General features: G+C 47.5%; 1 protein-coding gene across 4 annotated transcripts in view; it reads left to right on the top strand.

The window, feature by feature from the left end:
- The window catches only part of CSPP1 (centrosome and spindle pole associated protein 1), a 119478-nt gene that overhangs the window by 42494 nt on the left and 62974 nt on the right, over positions 1-14010 (top strand). For 3 of the 4 annotated variants that reach the window (XM_040432805.1, XM_040432804.1, XM_040432803.1), the window contains 4 exons: positions 453-554; positions 2485-2573; positions 4851-4947; positions 6479-6536. In XM_040432805.1, the coding sequence (XP_040288739.1) occupies positions 453-554; positions 2485-2573; positions 4851-4947; positions 6479-6536 (346 nt within the window). The remainder of the gene's footprint in view (positions 1-452; positions 555-2484; positions 2574-4850; positions 4948-6478; positions 6537-14010) is intronic. The other variant, XM_040432806.1, reaches the window with a different exon arrangement.

The following is a 14010-nucleotide window of genomic DNA, read 5'->3' as shown; positions in this document are numbered from 1 at the left end:
ATACCAGGAGCCAGTGGGCGAATCACAGGAGCGTAAGGTCCGACTCATAGCCAACTCACCAGTTACCGCCAGCATGTAGCCATGCTTGCAGTGGGAGGAGGGAGGAGTCTGCGAGTCCCACTCAAGACTGGCTGGTAAGGCCCAGGCCTTGCAGGTGCACCTAAATGTAGCCTGTGGATGGAAAACAGGCACATTTAAATTTGAGTTTATACACCTCCAAGCATCTCTGTATACAAACCAACAGAAAAAATGGCGTGGTGTTAAACATGCAGGATTGTTGTTCTTCATATTTGATAGGAGGATACTGCTGCTAACCAGAAGTGTAGACCGCCACAGTTCATGCTGCTCTTACCTGTATGCTGTAGGAGAGAGCGCGGCTTGCCCTTCCTCCTAGACTCTATGAAAGGGATAGGAAATGCAATACTTATGTTTTTTTTCTCTGCAAAATACAGGCCTTATAAAGATAGGAAAGATCAAGAATATCCTGTGAATTATGAAGATGATTTCCAAGAGCAACCAAATCGAAGGCCTGTTACTTCAGTTATGAGGAACAGGTAAAGTCACTTCCATAGGCAAGGATCAGGTCTCTCACATTTCATTATTTTCTCTTTGCTGGGATTCAGTCTTCAAGGATAACTGTCATATATTTTTTTATTTGCTAGTTTATTAGAGCCAGGCATGTATACCTGAGTTAGTCTGTCAACGATTTTCAGAAGGTCTGTAATTACCTTATAATAGCTTTCATGAATGTCCTCTGTCCCTTTCCACTGCTCCCTTAACCCTTTCACCCTTGGAGGTTTTTTTTTGTTTTTTATTTTTTTGTTTTTGTTTTGCGCTCCCTGACTTCCCAGAGCCATAACTTTTTTTTTATTTGTCTGTTCACATAGCCATATGAGGGCTTGTTTTTTTGAGGGACAAGTTGTACTTTCCAACGCCACCATTTAATATTGCATATGATGTAGTTGGAAGCGGAAAAAAAAATCCAAATAGGGTGAAATTGCAAAAAAATGCAATTCCACCACAGTTTTGCACATTTTTTATTTATCACATTCGATGGTCGATGTACTGACCGATTACTTTTATTCTACAGGTCAAGACGAATCCGGCGATACCTTATATGTATAGTTTTTCTTGTGTTTTAATAGTGATAAAAAATTAAAAAGTGGGGAAAAATCTGTTTTATTTTTTTGTCGCCATATTTTGACACCTATAACTTTTTATTATGTGTACGGAGCTGTATGGGGGCTCATTGTTTGTGGGGCGACTTTTCATTGATACTATTTTGGGGTGTGTATGACTTTTTGATCACTTTTTATTTAATTTTATGTAGAAAATGAAGCTACCAAAAAACGGCGAATCAGCCATTTGTGCGCTTTTTCCCGTTTTGCTGTTTGCCGTATGGGGAATATATTTTTATACTATGGGCGTTTTTGCACATTGCGACACACATGATGTGTATTTATTTTTTATTTAATTTTATGGCGCCTGCAGCGTTCAGGAGCGGGCACCATCTTTAAAGACCCGGCCAGCGCCGTACTATTCCGGCGCTGGTCGGGAAGGGGTTAAAAGACCGTTGCTAGGGCTTGTCTGTCTTCCTTTTAGTATAAACAGAAGACAGAGGGGGCGGTCTTCCACACTGCATGCCTGCATTAGGCTTCAGAGTGACGAGGCGTGTCTTTCAGTAATCCAATCTGATTGGCTGGCAGGGAGCTGCTGGCTACAGCAAGTGTGTATGGGAAGTGAGGGAAAGCAGTTTTGGCCTCAGAGAACTGGCAGAGGAGCCATCATATTGTAAATGTTTAAACAGCCGTAACTAAGGGAAAAACTCAAGGAAAACAGTGGTATGTGAAGAAACTAAATATTGCTTTATGCATAATGCTGCTGCAGCAGTAACATATGCTAAAATTGATTTTTTTAAATGAAAACATGAGTTACCCTATAAGCTTATAGTAGATGTGCAGATAATTGTATAAATCTTCGTTAGCGATGTACTATGTAATACTGCCATGGATTACCCGATCTTTCTTCGGGTAAAATCTTTCAGCAGTTTAAAAATAATCATTTGCCGGTGGCAGATCGTGGTGTGTAATCAGTCTGCCTCTGGCAAATAATGATTCAGTATGGGGACAAGTGATGGTGACATACTGAGGAGGAGATTGCTTCATGTAATAGCAGCGGTCTCCTCCACTGAGGAGCAGGGGATTGCCGGAAAGAAAGAACAATTCCTTCCCGACAACTGCCTGGGTGATATACTCGTCTAATATAAGCCTTAGATTTGATAAAACAAGATCTTCTGAACCTGACTGCAGTTAGAATCGGTGATTCTTTTAAAAACTGTATTTGCATTAATTCTATATTTGTATCTTAAGAACAATGGGAAGTATTAGAAGAGGCTGCTTGCAGTTACTTATGAACATTTAAAACTAGTCTGCCTGGTTTAGGTCTTCAACTGTAATGTTTGATTCCATACTTTTCTTCTTCCAGGACAAAAACTGAAAACCCAGTTCAGCAGAATGAACGCTCAAAGTCTGCCAACATTAAAGACGAAAACTTCTCAATGGGCCTTCTACTTGGTATGGCAAATTGAATTCACAATTGTATGCAGGAAACAGAATGGCAGTATCACATGCATTATATTAAAGGAAAGGAAACCTGTCATCACTTTCTAAGCCTATTTATCCACTCACTTTTCTATAAATACATTTTAATACATTAATAATGATATTAAAATCAATTTTGAGCGAACTATCAGTTCAGAGAAAAACCTAAAATAAATATTCGTGCCATATATGTAAATGCACCTTTAGAGGAGTCCTGTCTCCTCCATGCTTCAGAGAGGAGTCCAGCGCTCTCTGACTCTTGGAGTGCAGCCATACCCACAAACGAATAAGACACACCCTCTACGATTGCTCATCTCCACCCCTTCTCTTCCAAGTCTTGCAGCTGCACAGTATACATTATATGATCAGTGTGAGATGAGTAGTGTTGATCGCGATTTTTTTATCGCGAATATCGGCACTTCGAGAATTCGTGAAAATTTTGCATATAGTGCTATAGCTTTGTAATCGTGAATATTCTAGATTTTTTTCATCAGTGAGTGAAGTGACTGGTTCTGCACATAGGCTGGATTTGGGATGTGAGTTCGGGAGGAGGGTAGGATCTTTAGATTCTGTCACTCTTATAACGGGAGGTGGGGTTAGGAATGGGAAGTGATGAGGTAAGCATTGAATTTACATAACTTGAAAAAAGCGAAAATGGACTGTAAAAGAAGTACTTGGAGGTGTTTAAAAAAAAAATAGGATGATTAGGGTGGGGGAGAACTATGTCAGGATGCTGATGATTCTTATGGTTAAAAACCGGTGACAGGTTCCCTTTAATCTCATGCACACTGGTCATTAAGGAGTCTATATACTGTATTTGCAAAGAAGAAGGCAGAACTGTGTATAAGAGGGTGTGGGAGTCCCCGCAGCTCCCTGCTGTGTGACCTCATATAGTGGTATGCATGATGCTGAATTTTAGAGAGATTCTCCCCTACAGTCAACGCTTCAAATAGACAAACATTTTGCATGAGAGGCCCCATAAAAATGTATTTCTGCTATCTTCAACTTGGTGGTTGTATGGAGTCTTAATACAATCACATAAGAGCTGTACACTGAACCATTTTTTGTCTTTTTGGATCAAAATGTGCAATAATCTTATACATGGATTGGTATAAACAAACCTTTTAAGGTTATGTTTCTTTGGCAATATTTTTTCAACTGCAAGTCCCAGCTGTTAGGAATCATTAGTCTCCAACCTGCCTTCATCCCTGGCCGGGATTTGGGTCTGTGTTACAAGCGCCTGTATAGTGCTTTTGTTAAACCAGCCCTGGGGCATATTGCTAGGATATACCACCAGTGTCTGATGGGTGGTGGTAGTGCCCGGAAAGTACCATGCCACTTTTCCTCTCTCTGCTTGGCTCAGAGGCTGCAGGGTCAGCTTTGGGACGTGACGGGACGATTATTGGGAATAAATATTCGTACGAATTCCTGTTCCCACTAATTAGCCAGTGTAAATGTGCTGCTGATCACTCAATGACTGAGCAAATACTTGTTCATTGTGTGAAAGCATTTGTTTTACTGTGAATTCTAAGATACAGGAATAAGATAGGCGTAACAAGGATTAATTGAATAAAAACTTTACTAAGCACACATAATATAAATATACATATACACACACAGTTCACATACAAATGTAAAGTAGTAACAATCACTTAGCCTGGAACAAAGGGGAGCCCTTGTCAACCAGTTCCTAATCTGGGACATGGCTGACACCCCATGGTAATACCAAGAGAGAGGTGGTCACAAGACATCATCTTTCCTGATCAATGCCATCTATGGAGCTGAGCTTTTTGTTACATGCATAGAAGTTTATGCTTTCTAGCTCAGTGACTGGCCCCTCCTAAAAGGTCTCCAGTGTGCAGTACGCATGTACAGCAACCTCAGCCATTATGAATGCGACATAGTTCTAGTTACCAGTTCTGGAACTGTAGAACTATAGGGCCTATATCTGCTCACTACATTAAACACATAATATCCCTAAACCACTACATTAAAAGGTAATAAGGGAAAGAACTATTAAGCGAAATCCCCACTTTAAAAGGTAACCTTGCAACACAGCATTACTTGGTGCATCGAAAATGATGGTGTTTGGGCAGCAGATGGTTGTGTAAACAGCAATATGCTACCCAGAAACAATGAATCTGTATCAGGACAAGTGATTACAGTAGTGATGGTTTGCCCCCATACAGTGGGAATGATTGCTGAGTGTAGGTGTGATTTTTAGAAGTTTTTTTTTTTTTTGTATCATAGGTGGATCAGATAAAGATGAGGCTCAGAAGAGAAGGAAAGAGCATTACAGGCAAGAACTAATGGAACAGATGGCTGAGCAGCAGAGAAACAAAAGACGGTAAATGTGTGTTTTGTTGCTGTATTCCAACTCAGGAATGTAAGGAGTCCTCTCAGCTGATTTACTGGTGAATACTTGTATTGTGCTGTATGAATAAATGGGTGTGGCAGCACTCAATGTCAGTAGGTTGTGTCCCTACACAGGCTGACATTGTACTGTCAGTGCAGTACTGGCAATGTCAGAGTGTGTAGGGATAGACCCAATTGACCAGAGGATTTTGTTTCATACATTTAGAAGGATTTACAAATGAAATGCATAGTGCAGAATTCTAAGAAACAATGCTCCATAAGTGTTTCTGTTTTTTAAAGGGAACCTGTCACCTGGATTTTGGGTATAGAGCTGAGGACATGGGTTGCTAGATGGCCGCTAGCACATCCACAATACCCAGGCCCCATAGCTCTGTGTGCTTTTATTGTGTAAAAAAAACGGTTTGATACATATGCAAATTAACCTGAGATGAGTCAGAGATTGAAAATATGACTCTTCTCTGGTCACACAAGTAAGATATGACTCTCATTTTAATTTGCATAAAAGGCGGGAAGTACAAAAATGCATAATACTTATTGAATTCGTCTGCAAATGAAATTAAAAGTGTAATTTATGTTTAGGGTAACACAATGAACATTTAGAAACGCTCAGCATAGTAGAGGTGACAGGTTCCCTTTAAAGAGAAGTGGAAGTTTTTACTAAAGCATCTAGAAAGCTGACCGTGTATAAAACATCACTTACATTTTTGGGCTGTTTCGTTTAGAAAGTTTATTCAATTACCCTATAAACTGAATTCTGACTCTGAGAGAACCTGATGCCACAAAATGCAGTACAGTCTGCCGACAGCAGGATACGGAGCAGGAGAAGATTCATACAGAATTTTGTGGGACAAGATTCAGTAAAACTTTTTTAATTCATTCATTTAAATCTCTGCTATTTCTGACTTCATTGTTCACATGGGGGGTATTTTCAGTGACTGTATACAGAGATAGCTGTCAGTCACTGATAACACCTTCCCTGTGAACAATGAAGTCAGAAATAGCAGATTTAAATTAATAAATTATAAGTTTTACTGAACCATTTCTCACAAAACTATATTTGAATCTGCTGAGCTCCTCCTGCTCTATAAAACGCTGCCTGCAGATTGCACTGCATTTCATGGTAACAGGTCCTCTTTAAAAGGAGCATCTCTGATTCTGGAGAACCCGATATGTTCATAATGTGGACAGACCATTAATTTCAGTGGGAAGTTGGAACCATGTAATTTTTTATTTGACCCGTGATGGTGCTGCGGGTTATCTAAACACTTGTTTCCAAGTTCCCCCCGCAGATTACAGCTTATCGCTGGGGGTCCCAACAATGGGACACCCTGTGAGTAGCTTATTTTCAGTTAACCCTTCTGGCAAAAATAAAATAATTTTAATAAATTTATAGGTAATACAGCTTAATATGAGGGAGCCACAGTATTCCCACTTCTCGTTTTTAATCGTGTTTAATCTTAAACTTCTTGCATTTAAATGATGGGGGATATATAATTTTTCAGAGAGAAAGAACTGGAACTAAAAGTTGCTGCTACTGGAGCCATAGATCCAGAGAAACAGGTGAGTAACCGCAGTCTTCTAGTTTTGTACTTCAGAAATGCATTCTGCTGTTCGGCTGCCTCAGTAATGTTACTGGCAGGGCCTAATTGCTTGGCTGTAAAATTCTGGCAGGCAATAACAATACACTACAATACAAGAGTATTGCAGTGTATTATATGTGTGATCACATGATAGCATTGTCAAGTTCCAACCTCCTATTTAGCATCTACTTAACTTATTTTGAGGTAGGTAAGTACTTTTATGTTCACTATTTTTTGTTAAACCAGCTCAGTTTAGTAATAAACGGTATGTCTATGCTGTGCTTTGTCTTAAGTGTATTATTTTGCTAATTATTCTTACATGCTTTTTCTAGCTAAATGAAGAGGAGGTAAATTGAGCTGATTCTTGTTAAAATACTATTTGTTTCTCTCTTCTGTAAGGATACTGTACAATGATTAATGGCTTATTTCCTTATATTTTTGCTTGCATGGTTGTAGTGTGGATCATAGACCTCAGCACTTTTTAACATTTGCATGCATTTGGAATTTGTTTGAAAAGCTGCTACTGGTAGCAGGATGTATTCAGCTTAGCAACCTTTCTATTATACCTAGCACTAAAAAAAACTGCAATTTGTCTGCTTACATGTTTGGAGCACTGTAGGCCTGTTAGCTATAGCAGCCATTAAGAGCCCTGCCGTGACTTGAAATGGGTAAGCTGTGTGTTTTTTTAATTGTTGGGTATAATATAAAGTTGCTTTAGCCAAATTAGTATCCTTGAAATGAACCGTTAGATTGTGATACACATGACATAGCTGTCGGCCAGCAGCTTTCTTCTCAGATTCCTCCATAAGCATTTGTCTTAGCCAATTGTGCATGATATTTCAGTAGAAAGAGGGAGAGGAACAAATAGTTTGAAATCCAAAACTTTTACTCTACACGTTAGATTATCATGGGATTTAGTAGTTTATCTGTGTTTCTCGCCCATATTCCTTGGGGGACACAGGAAACCATGGGTATAGCTCTGCTCCCTAGGAGGCGTGACACTAAGCGAAAGCTGTAAGCCCCTCCTCCATCAGCTATACCCTTCAGCCTGGAGAAGAGACTGCCAGTTTTTGCTTAGTGTCCAAGGAGGCAAGACACCCCCTGCTTATGCAGGGTTGTTATCTATGATTTTTATTTTTTACGTATTTGTTGTTTTTAACTCGGTTTTTTTCTACCTACAGGGACAACAGAGGCGCATTGACCCCTCTGTTTCTCCCGGGGTTGAGTTGCGCCAGTGCCGGTAATTCCGCACTGCCGCCTCCCCCACAGAAGACAAGGTGGACCAGGGCAGCCTCGCTCCCCTGCGTCCCGCCAGCTCAGGGTCGCCCGCACGCCAAGTCCCTCCCCCGGCTTCCTGCCACCGCTGTGCCAGGAGCTGAAGGGGCGACCCCGCTGGATGGACTGAGGGCGAAGACAGCGTATGGTGAGAGTGGCTGCTCCAGCCTCCCCTTCCTCCCTCCCACCGCTGCTACCAACATGGCCACTGTTACATGACCACTGCAAACCCCCCCCCCGCCCCCCCCCCCCCCCCCCCCCCCCCCGCATATCGGGACGTTACCGGGCATAGTTGGAGGGCAGTCTATCTGGGCAAGTCCTAGAACGCTGCCTTACAGGGGACGGCTGCAGACTTGCAAGCAGTCTGCTACATCTAGGCGCGGTGGGAGCCGTTCTCCTGGCATGAACGGCGCCATGTCATGGCCGGCACTTCAACATCCTTGGGGGTTAAAATCATTTTGCCGCGCGCGCGCGGCTCTGCTTCGGCTTCAGCGCGGCAGAGGGGGGGCGGAGCTTCCTTACACATTCAGCTCCGTGCTGCTGCGCTCCGCTACTTCCGGGTTCATCTCTCTGCCGTGCGATCCTGAAGCCTTTCAGCTCCGTGCTGCTGCCTCTCCTCCACAGCCTCCTCAGTCTGTTCCCCTTACAGCTGCCGCTTGTATCATCGGGTCTGGTAGGACTGTTTAACCCCCTCCGTGCCACAGTACTGTTGCCTTAAAGTGCAACATCTTTCCACCATGTCAGACCCTTCTGCAGCCGCCAAGCCATGGTACCATGCCTGTACCGCTTGTAGGGAACCCTTTCCCCGGGGGCAGTCCGATCCGCACTGTACTGCATGCCGAGCCCCACCGCAGCCTCAGTCGCCCGCTGTGTCGCTCCCTGCTTCCTCTGACCCGCCTGACTGGGCTAGATCCCTGTCCCAGGCCGTGGAAAGCCTCACTCATGTCGTGGGCCGCCTAATAGATAGGCCACCTACCCCGCAGGACGCCACTCTGACTGTCGCGCCCTCCGGGTCCACTGCTTCTGCCGCTGCAGCGGGTTCATCCTCTCCTAGTGACCCCTCCCGAGCTAGGCACTCTCAGAAGCGTATTAGAGTAGAGCGAGCCTCCTCCTCGGATGCCTCCCTCTCCCCGCCACGCGTGCGCACCCAGACGAGCCTCTCCTCTCCAAAGGATTCGCTCTCTGAAGGTGAATTGGCGGCTTCAGATTTGGAAATGGACTCGGCCCTGCCGTCCAAGCTAGCCTCAGCGATGGCTCAACTCATCTCTGATATACGTGACACCTTTAAGGTGCAGGATGACCCCCCTAGCTCGGACGCAGCTAGCGTCTCCTTTATCAGACCCAGGCAGGCCTCAAAAGTCTTTCCAATCCACTCTGATTTCTCCTCCGTGGTGTCTAAGGCTTGGGCTCGCCCGGACGCCCGTTTTGTCAACCCAAAGAAGCTGGACATTTGCTATCCTTTTCCAGCCGATGTCGTGGCCACCTGGTCTTCCCCACCCAAGGTAGACCCCCCTGTGGCCCGGCTGTCAAAGAACACGGCCATCCCTGTTCCCGACGGGTCCTCTCTTCAGTCAGCGGAGGACCGTCGCATGGAGACCCTGTCCAAGGGCATTTTTGCTGCCTCCGGTTCTGCCCTCAGGCCGGTTTTTGCCTCTGCTTGGGCAGGGAAAGCAATCTCTGCTTGGGGTACGCAGCTGGAACAGGAGTTGGACTCGGACATCCCCATCCAGGACCTACGTTCCTTGGCCCAGCTTATTATTCGGGCCGGGAATTTTGTCTGTGAGGCCTCCCTTGATGCGGGAGCCCTTATTGCGCGCTCCTCCGCCCTGGCAGTTGCCGTCAGGAGGGAGCTCTGGCTGAAGGTCTGGAAAGCGGACGCTGCCTCCAAACGTTCCTTGGCGGGGCTACCGTTTGCGGGTTCCCGCCTTTTCGGGGTCCGCTTAGACGAACTTATTTCAGAGGCCACGGGTGGTAAAAGCACCCATCTTCCTCAACCCCAAGCCAGGGGCGCCCCCCGCGGACGCCCTGGTGCGTCTCGTTTTCGGTCCTCCCGCAGGGCCTCTGGGGCTCCCACCACAGCTGCCGCTTCGGCTCCTCCCCAGGACAAGCGTAGGAAGCCGTTTTTTCGGGCGCAGCCCTCCTGGCGCAAGCCGCAGGCTGCCCGCACACCCGCAGCAAAACAGTCCTCTGCCTGAAGGCGCGCCCCCACCCACCCGGGTGGGGGGCCGGCTCCTCCTTTTCAAGGACGTCTGGATGGCTCACGTCTCCGACGCCTGGGCCCTCGAAATTGTGTCCTCCGGATACAAAATCGAATTTGCATCCTTCCCTCCGGATCGGTTCTTTCGCTCCCGCCCCACGCGAGACCCGAAAGACGCGGCCGCGTTCTCCGCGGCCGTTCAAGCTTTACTGGACAGGGGGGTGATTACCCCCGTTCCTCTAGAGGAAAGATTCCAAGGGTTCTACTCGAACCTCTTTGTAGTTCCCAAGAAGGGAGGTTCGGTGCGGCCCATTTTGGACCTCAAAAAGCTCAACCGTTTTCTCCTCCTTCGACGGTTTCGGATGGAGTCCCTCCGCTCCGCGGTGGCTTCCCTGGAGCAGGGAGATTTCATGTCTTCCATCGATATACAGGATGCCTACCTCCATGTTCCGGTAGCCCAGTGTCACCATCGCTTCCTTCGATTCGCCGTGGGGGACCTCCACTTCCAATTTGTCGCCCTTCCCTTTGGACTGGCAACAGCCCCCCGGGTGTTCACCAAGGTCCTGGCCCCGGTTTTAGCCTTACTCCGTTCCAGGGGTGTTTTTCTGCTACCGTACTTGGACGATATCCTCATCAAGGCTCCGTCCCTTTCTCAAGCGGTTGCCAGCGTGGATCTCACTCTAGAGACTCTGGCGAGGTTTGGTTGGGTCATCAACTTCCCCAAGTCCTCCCTTCCCCCCTCCAGACAACTCGTCTTCCTGGGAATGCTTTTAGACACGGGAACGGCGGAGGTACGTCTTCCCTCGGAAAAACGTCTGATCCTCCGTGGGGCGGTTCGGGGTCTCCTTCTCCACCGTCGACCGTCCTTCCGCTTCTGCATGCGGGTATTGGGGCAGATGGTTGCCTGCTTCGAGGCGATCCCATTTGCGCAGTTTCACTCCCGCCCTCTCCAACGGGCGATCCTCTCCTCCTGGGACAAATCGCCGCAGTCTCTGGATCATCCCTTCCATCTGTCGCCTCCGGTGCGGTCATCTCTCCGCTGGTGGTTACAGTCCCCTCTTCTGGGCAGGTCCTTTCTGCCACTCAACTGGTTGGTGGTTACAACCGATGCCAGTCTCTCGGGCTGGGGAGGCGTGTTTCCTCCCCGATCCGTCCAGGGCATTTGGTCTCCATCGGAGTCCAAACTCTCGATCAATGTCCTGGAACTGAGAGCGGCCCTTCTGTCTCTACGACACTGGACTCATCTGCTGAAGGGTCATCCAGTTCGTGTACAATCAGACAACGCCACGGCCGTGGCGTACATAAACCACCAGGGGGGCACTCGCAGCGCTGCAGCGATGCGGGAGGTCACCAGCATTCTCCGTTGGGCGGAAGCCCACGTCCCGGCCCTATCTGCAATTTTTATTCCAGGGGTGGACAATTGGGCGGCGGACTTCCTCAGTCGCACCACCGTCGACCCCGGCGAGTGGTCTCTTCACCCGGAGGTATTCGAGGCCATTTGCCTTCGTTGGGGCATTCCGGACGTGGACCTCATGGCCTCAAAATTCAATCACAAGGTCCCCGCCTATCTGTCCAGGGCCAGGGATCCGGGAGCTTGCGGAGCCGACGCCCTCGTTCTTCCTTGGCGAGGCTTCGCGCGCCCATACATATTCCCTCCCATCCCTCTCCTGCCCAAGGTCCTTCGGAAGATCGCGGCGGAAGGCGTCTCGGTGATTCTGGTCGCTCCGGACTGGCCCCGCCGGTCTTGGTATGCCGACCTCATGCTGCTCCTGGCAGACGCGCCCTGGCCACTGCCCGCCAGGGAAGATCTTCTCTCTCAGGGACCGATCTTCCACCCGCGTTTAGGGTCCCTACGTTTGACGGCGTGGTTGTTGAGACCACCGTCCTGACACGTAGGGGTTTTTCTGCGGATGTCGTCCGCACCATGATCCGCGCCCGTAAGCCGTCCTCTTCTAGGATCTATTATAGGACCTGGAGGACTTTTTTGGGGTTCTGTACCGATCTGGGGATTCCTCCGCTCCGCTTTTCTCTCCCCACCGTTTTGTCCTTCCTGCAGAGCGGACTGGCCCAAGGTCTAGGCCTTAGTTCTTTGAAGGGTCAGGTATCTGCGCTGTCCATTTTGTTTCAGCGCCCACTGGCCCCCCTTGGTCCTGTCAAGACCTTCCTTCAGGGCGTGGCTCACGCGGTTCCTCCGTATCGCCCTCCGGTACCGCCCTGGGACCTGAACCTGGTTCTCTCAGCGCTCCAGGCTTCTCCTTTCGAGCCTCTGCGGACGGTTTCCTTGCGACTTCTGTCCTGCAAGGTTATTTTCCTTGTAGCCATCACCTCTCTTCGGAGGGTGTCCGAATTGGCTGCACTCTCCTGTCTGGAACCTTTCCTAGTGTTCCACCAGGACAAGGTGGTTCTTCGTCCGGTCCCTTCCTTCCTTCCTAAGGTGGTCTCCGCCTTTCATCTGAACGAGGACATCGTTCTCCCCTCTTTGTGTCCTTCCCCTTCCCATCCGCGGGAGAGGAAGCTTCATCGCCTGGACGTTGTCAGGGCGCTCAAGATTTACCTGGAAGTAACCAGCTCTTTCAGGCATACTGACTCGCTCTTTGTGGTCCCGGAAGGGTCGCGCAGAGGGATGGCGGCATCCAAAGTTGCTATCGCTCGTTTTGTCAAGATGGCTGTTACTGAGGCTTATCTCGCCAAGGGCAGGGTTCCTCCCCTTGGTGTTACCGCTCACTCCACTAGAGCGGTCGGGGCTTCCTGGGCTCAGAGAAATCGGGCTTCTTCGGAGCAGATTTGCAAGGCGGCCACTTGGTCCTCCTTGCACACCTTCACCAAGTTCTACAGGGTGCATACTCATGCGTCGGCTGACGCTGCTTTAGGCCGTCTGGTGTTGCAGGCGGCAGTTGATTGATGCCTCTGGCGTTGGTTGAGTTTGTTCTGGTCCCTCCCTTCTGGGACTGCTCTGGAACGTCCCATGGTTTCCTGTGTCCCCCAAGGAATATGGGCGAGAAAAGGAGACTTTTGTATTACTTACCAGTAAAGTCTCTTTCTCGCTCTTCCTTGGGGGACACAGCACCCGCCCTTCATTGGGTTACAGTTGTGGTTCCGGCTTGGTTGCCCCCGTTGGGGCCCGACAGTTCTTTTTCCGGTTGGTGGTTATCTTTCACTACTTGGACACGCAACTGGCAGTCTCTTCTCCAGGCTGAAGGGTATAGCTGATGGAGGAGGGGCTTACAGCTTTCGCTTAGTGTCACGCCTCCTAGGGAGCAGAGCTATACCCATGGTTTCCTGTGTCCCCCAAGGAAGAGCGAGAAAGAGACTTTACTGGTAAGTAATACAAAAGTCTCCTTTTTCACAGCTTTAGTCAAGCATTTCAGTAGATAGATGCAGATCATATTCCATTCAAAACTGGCCAAGAATAGAATATTAAAAAATAACTCGAGCTCCGATTTTTAGGGGACACACTAGCAATTTCTTGTTCTCTGTTTTTCTGTAAAACCTACAGTACATAAAAACATAGACATATAGTGGTTTTAACAGTCTGGTTTACCTCCCAGTCTCTTGAGCACCTAGGCATACTCCAGGATAGATCCAGTAGCACAGTCCCATGGCAGTCCATGCCTCTCATTGCAGCATCAGAGTTATTCCTGCAAGGCCTCCTCTAAATATCTGGCACCATATATATTTTTTATACTCCTGAGCTCTCGCTTAAAGGCTATGTACACCTTCAGGGCAATTTCTTTACGATTACATTTTACTCATTTTGGGCTAAATCCTGTTTTCAATTGGTCTTTATAAAAATATTTAGCCGTTACCCTCACCGAAAATTGATATGTCATATACTACTGTCTGCTAAACTTCTGATAGCTAGAAATTGGAAATCTACCCTAATCCCATCTATAGATTGACGTTATTTCAACCCATTGTGTATATGAAAAGCTAATTGCTTACCGTAAAAATAACTTTAGCTCTTTCATGAGGTTCTGGAAAC

This window comes from Bufo bufo, chromosome 5 (genome assembly GCF_905171765.1).
Source record: "Bufo bufo chromosome 5, aBufBuf1.1, whole genome shotgun sequence".
NCBI lineage: Eukaryota > Metazoa > Chordata > Amphibia > Anura > Bufonidae > Bufo > Bufo bufo.
This window is presented reverse-complemented; position numbering and strand designations above follow the sequence as displayed.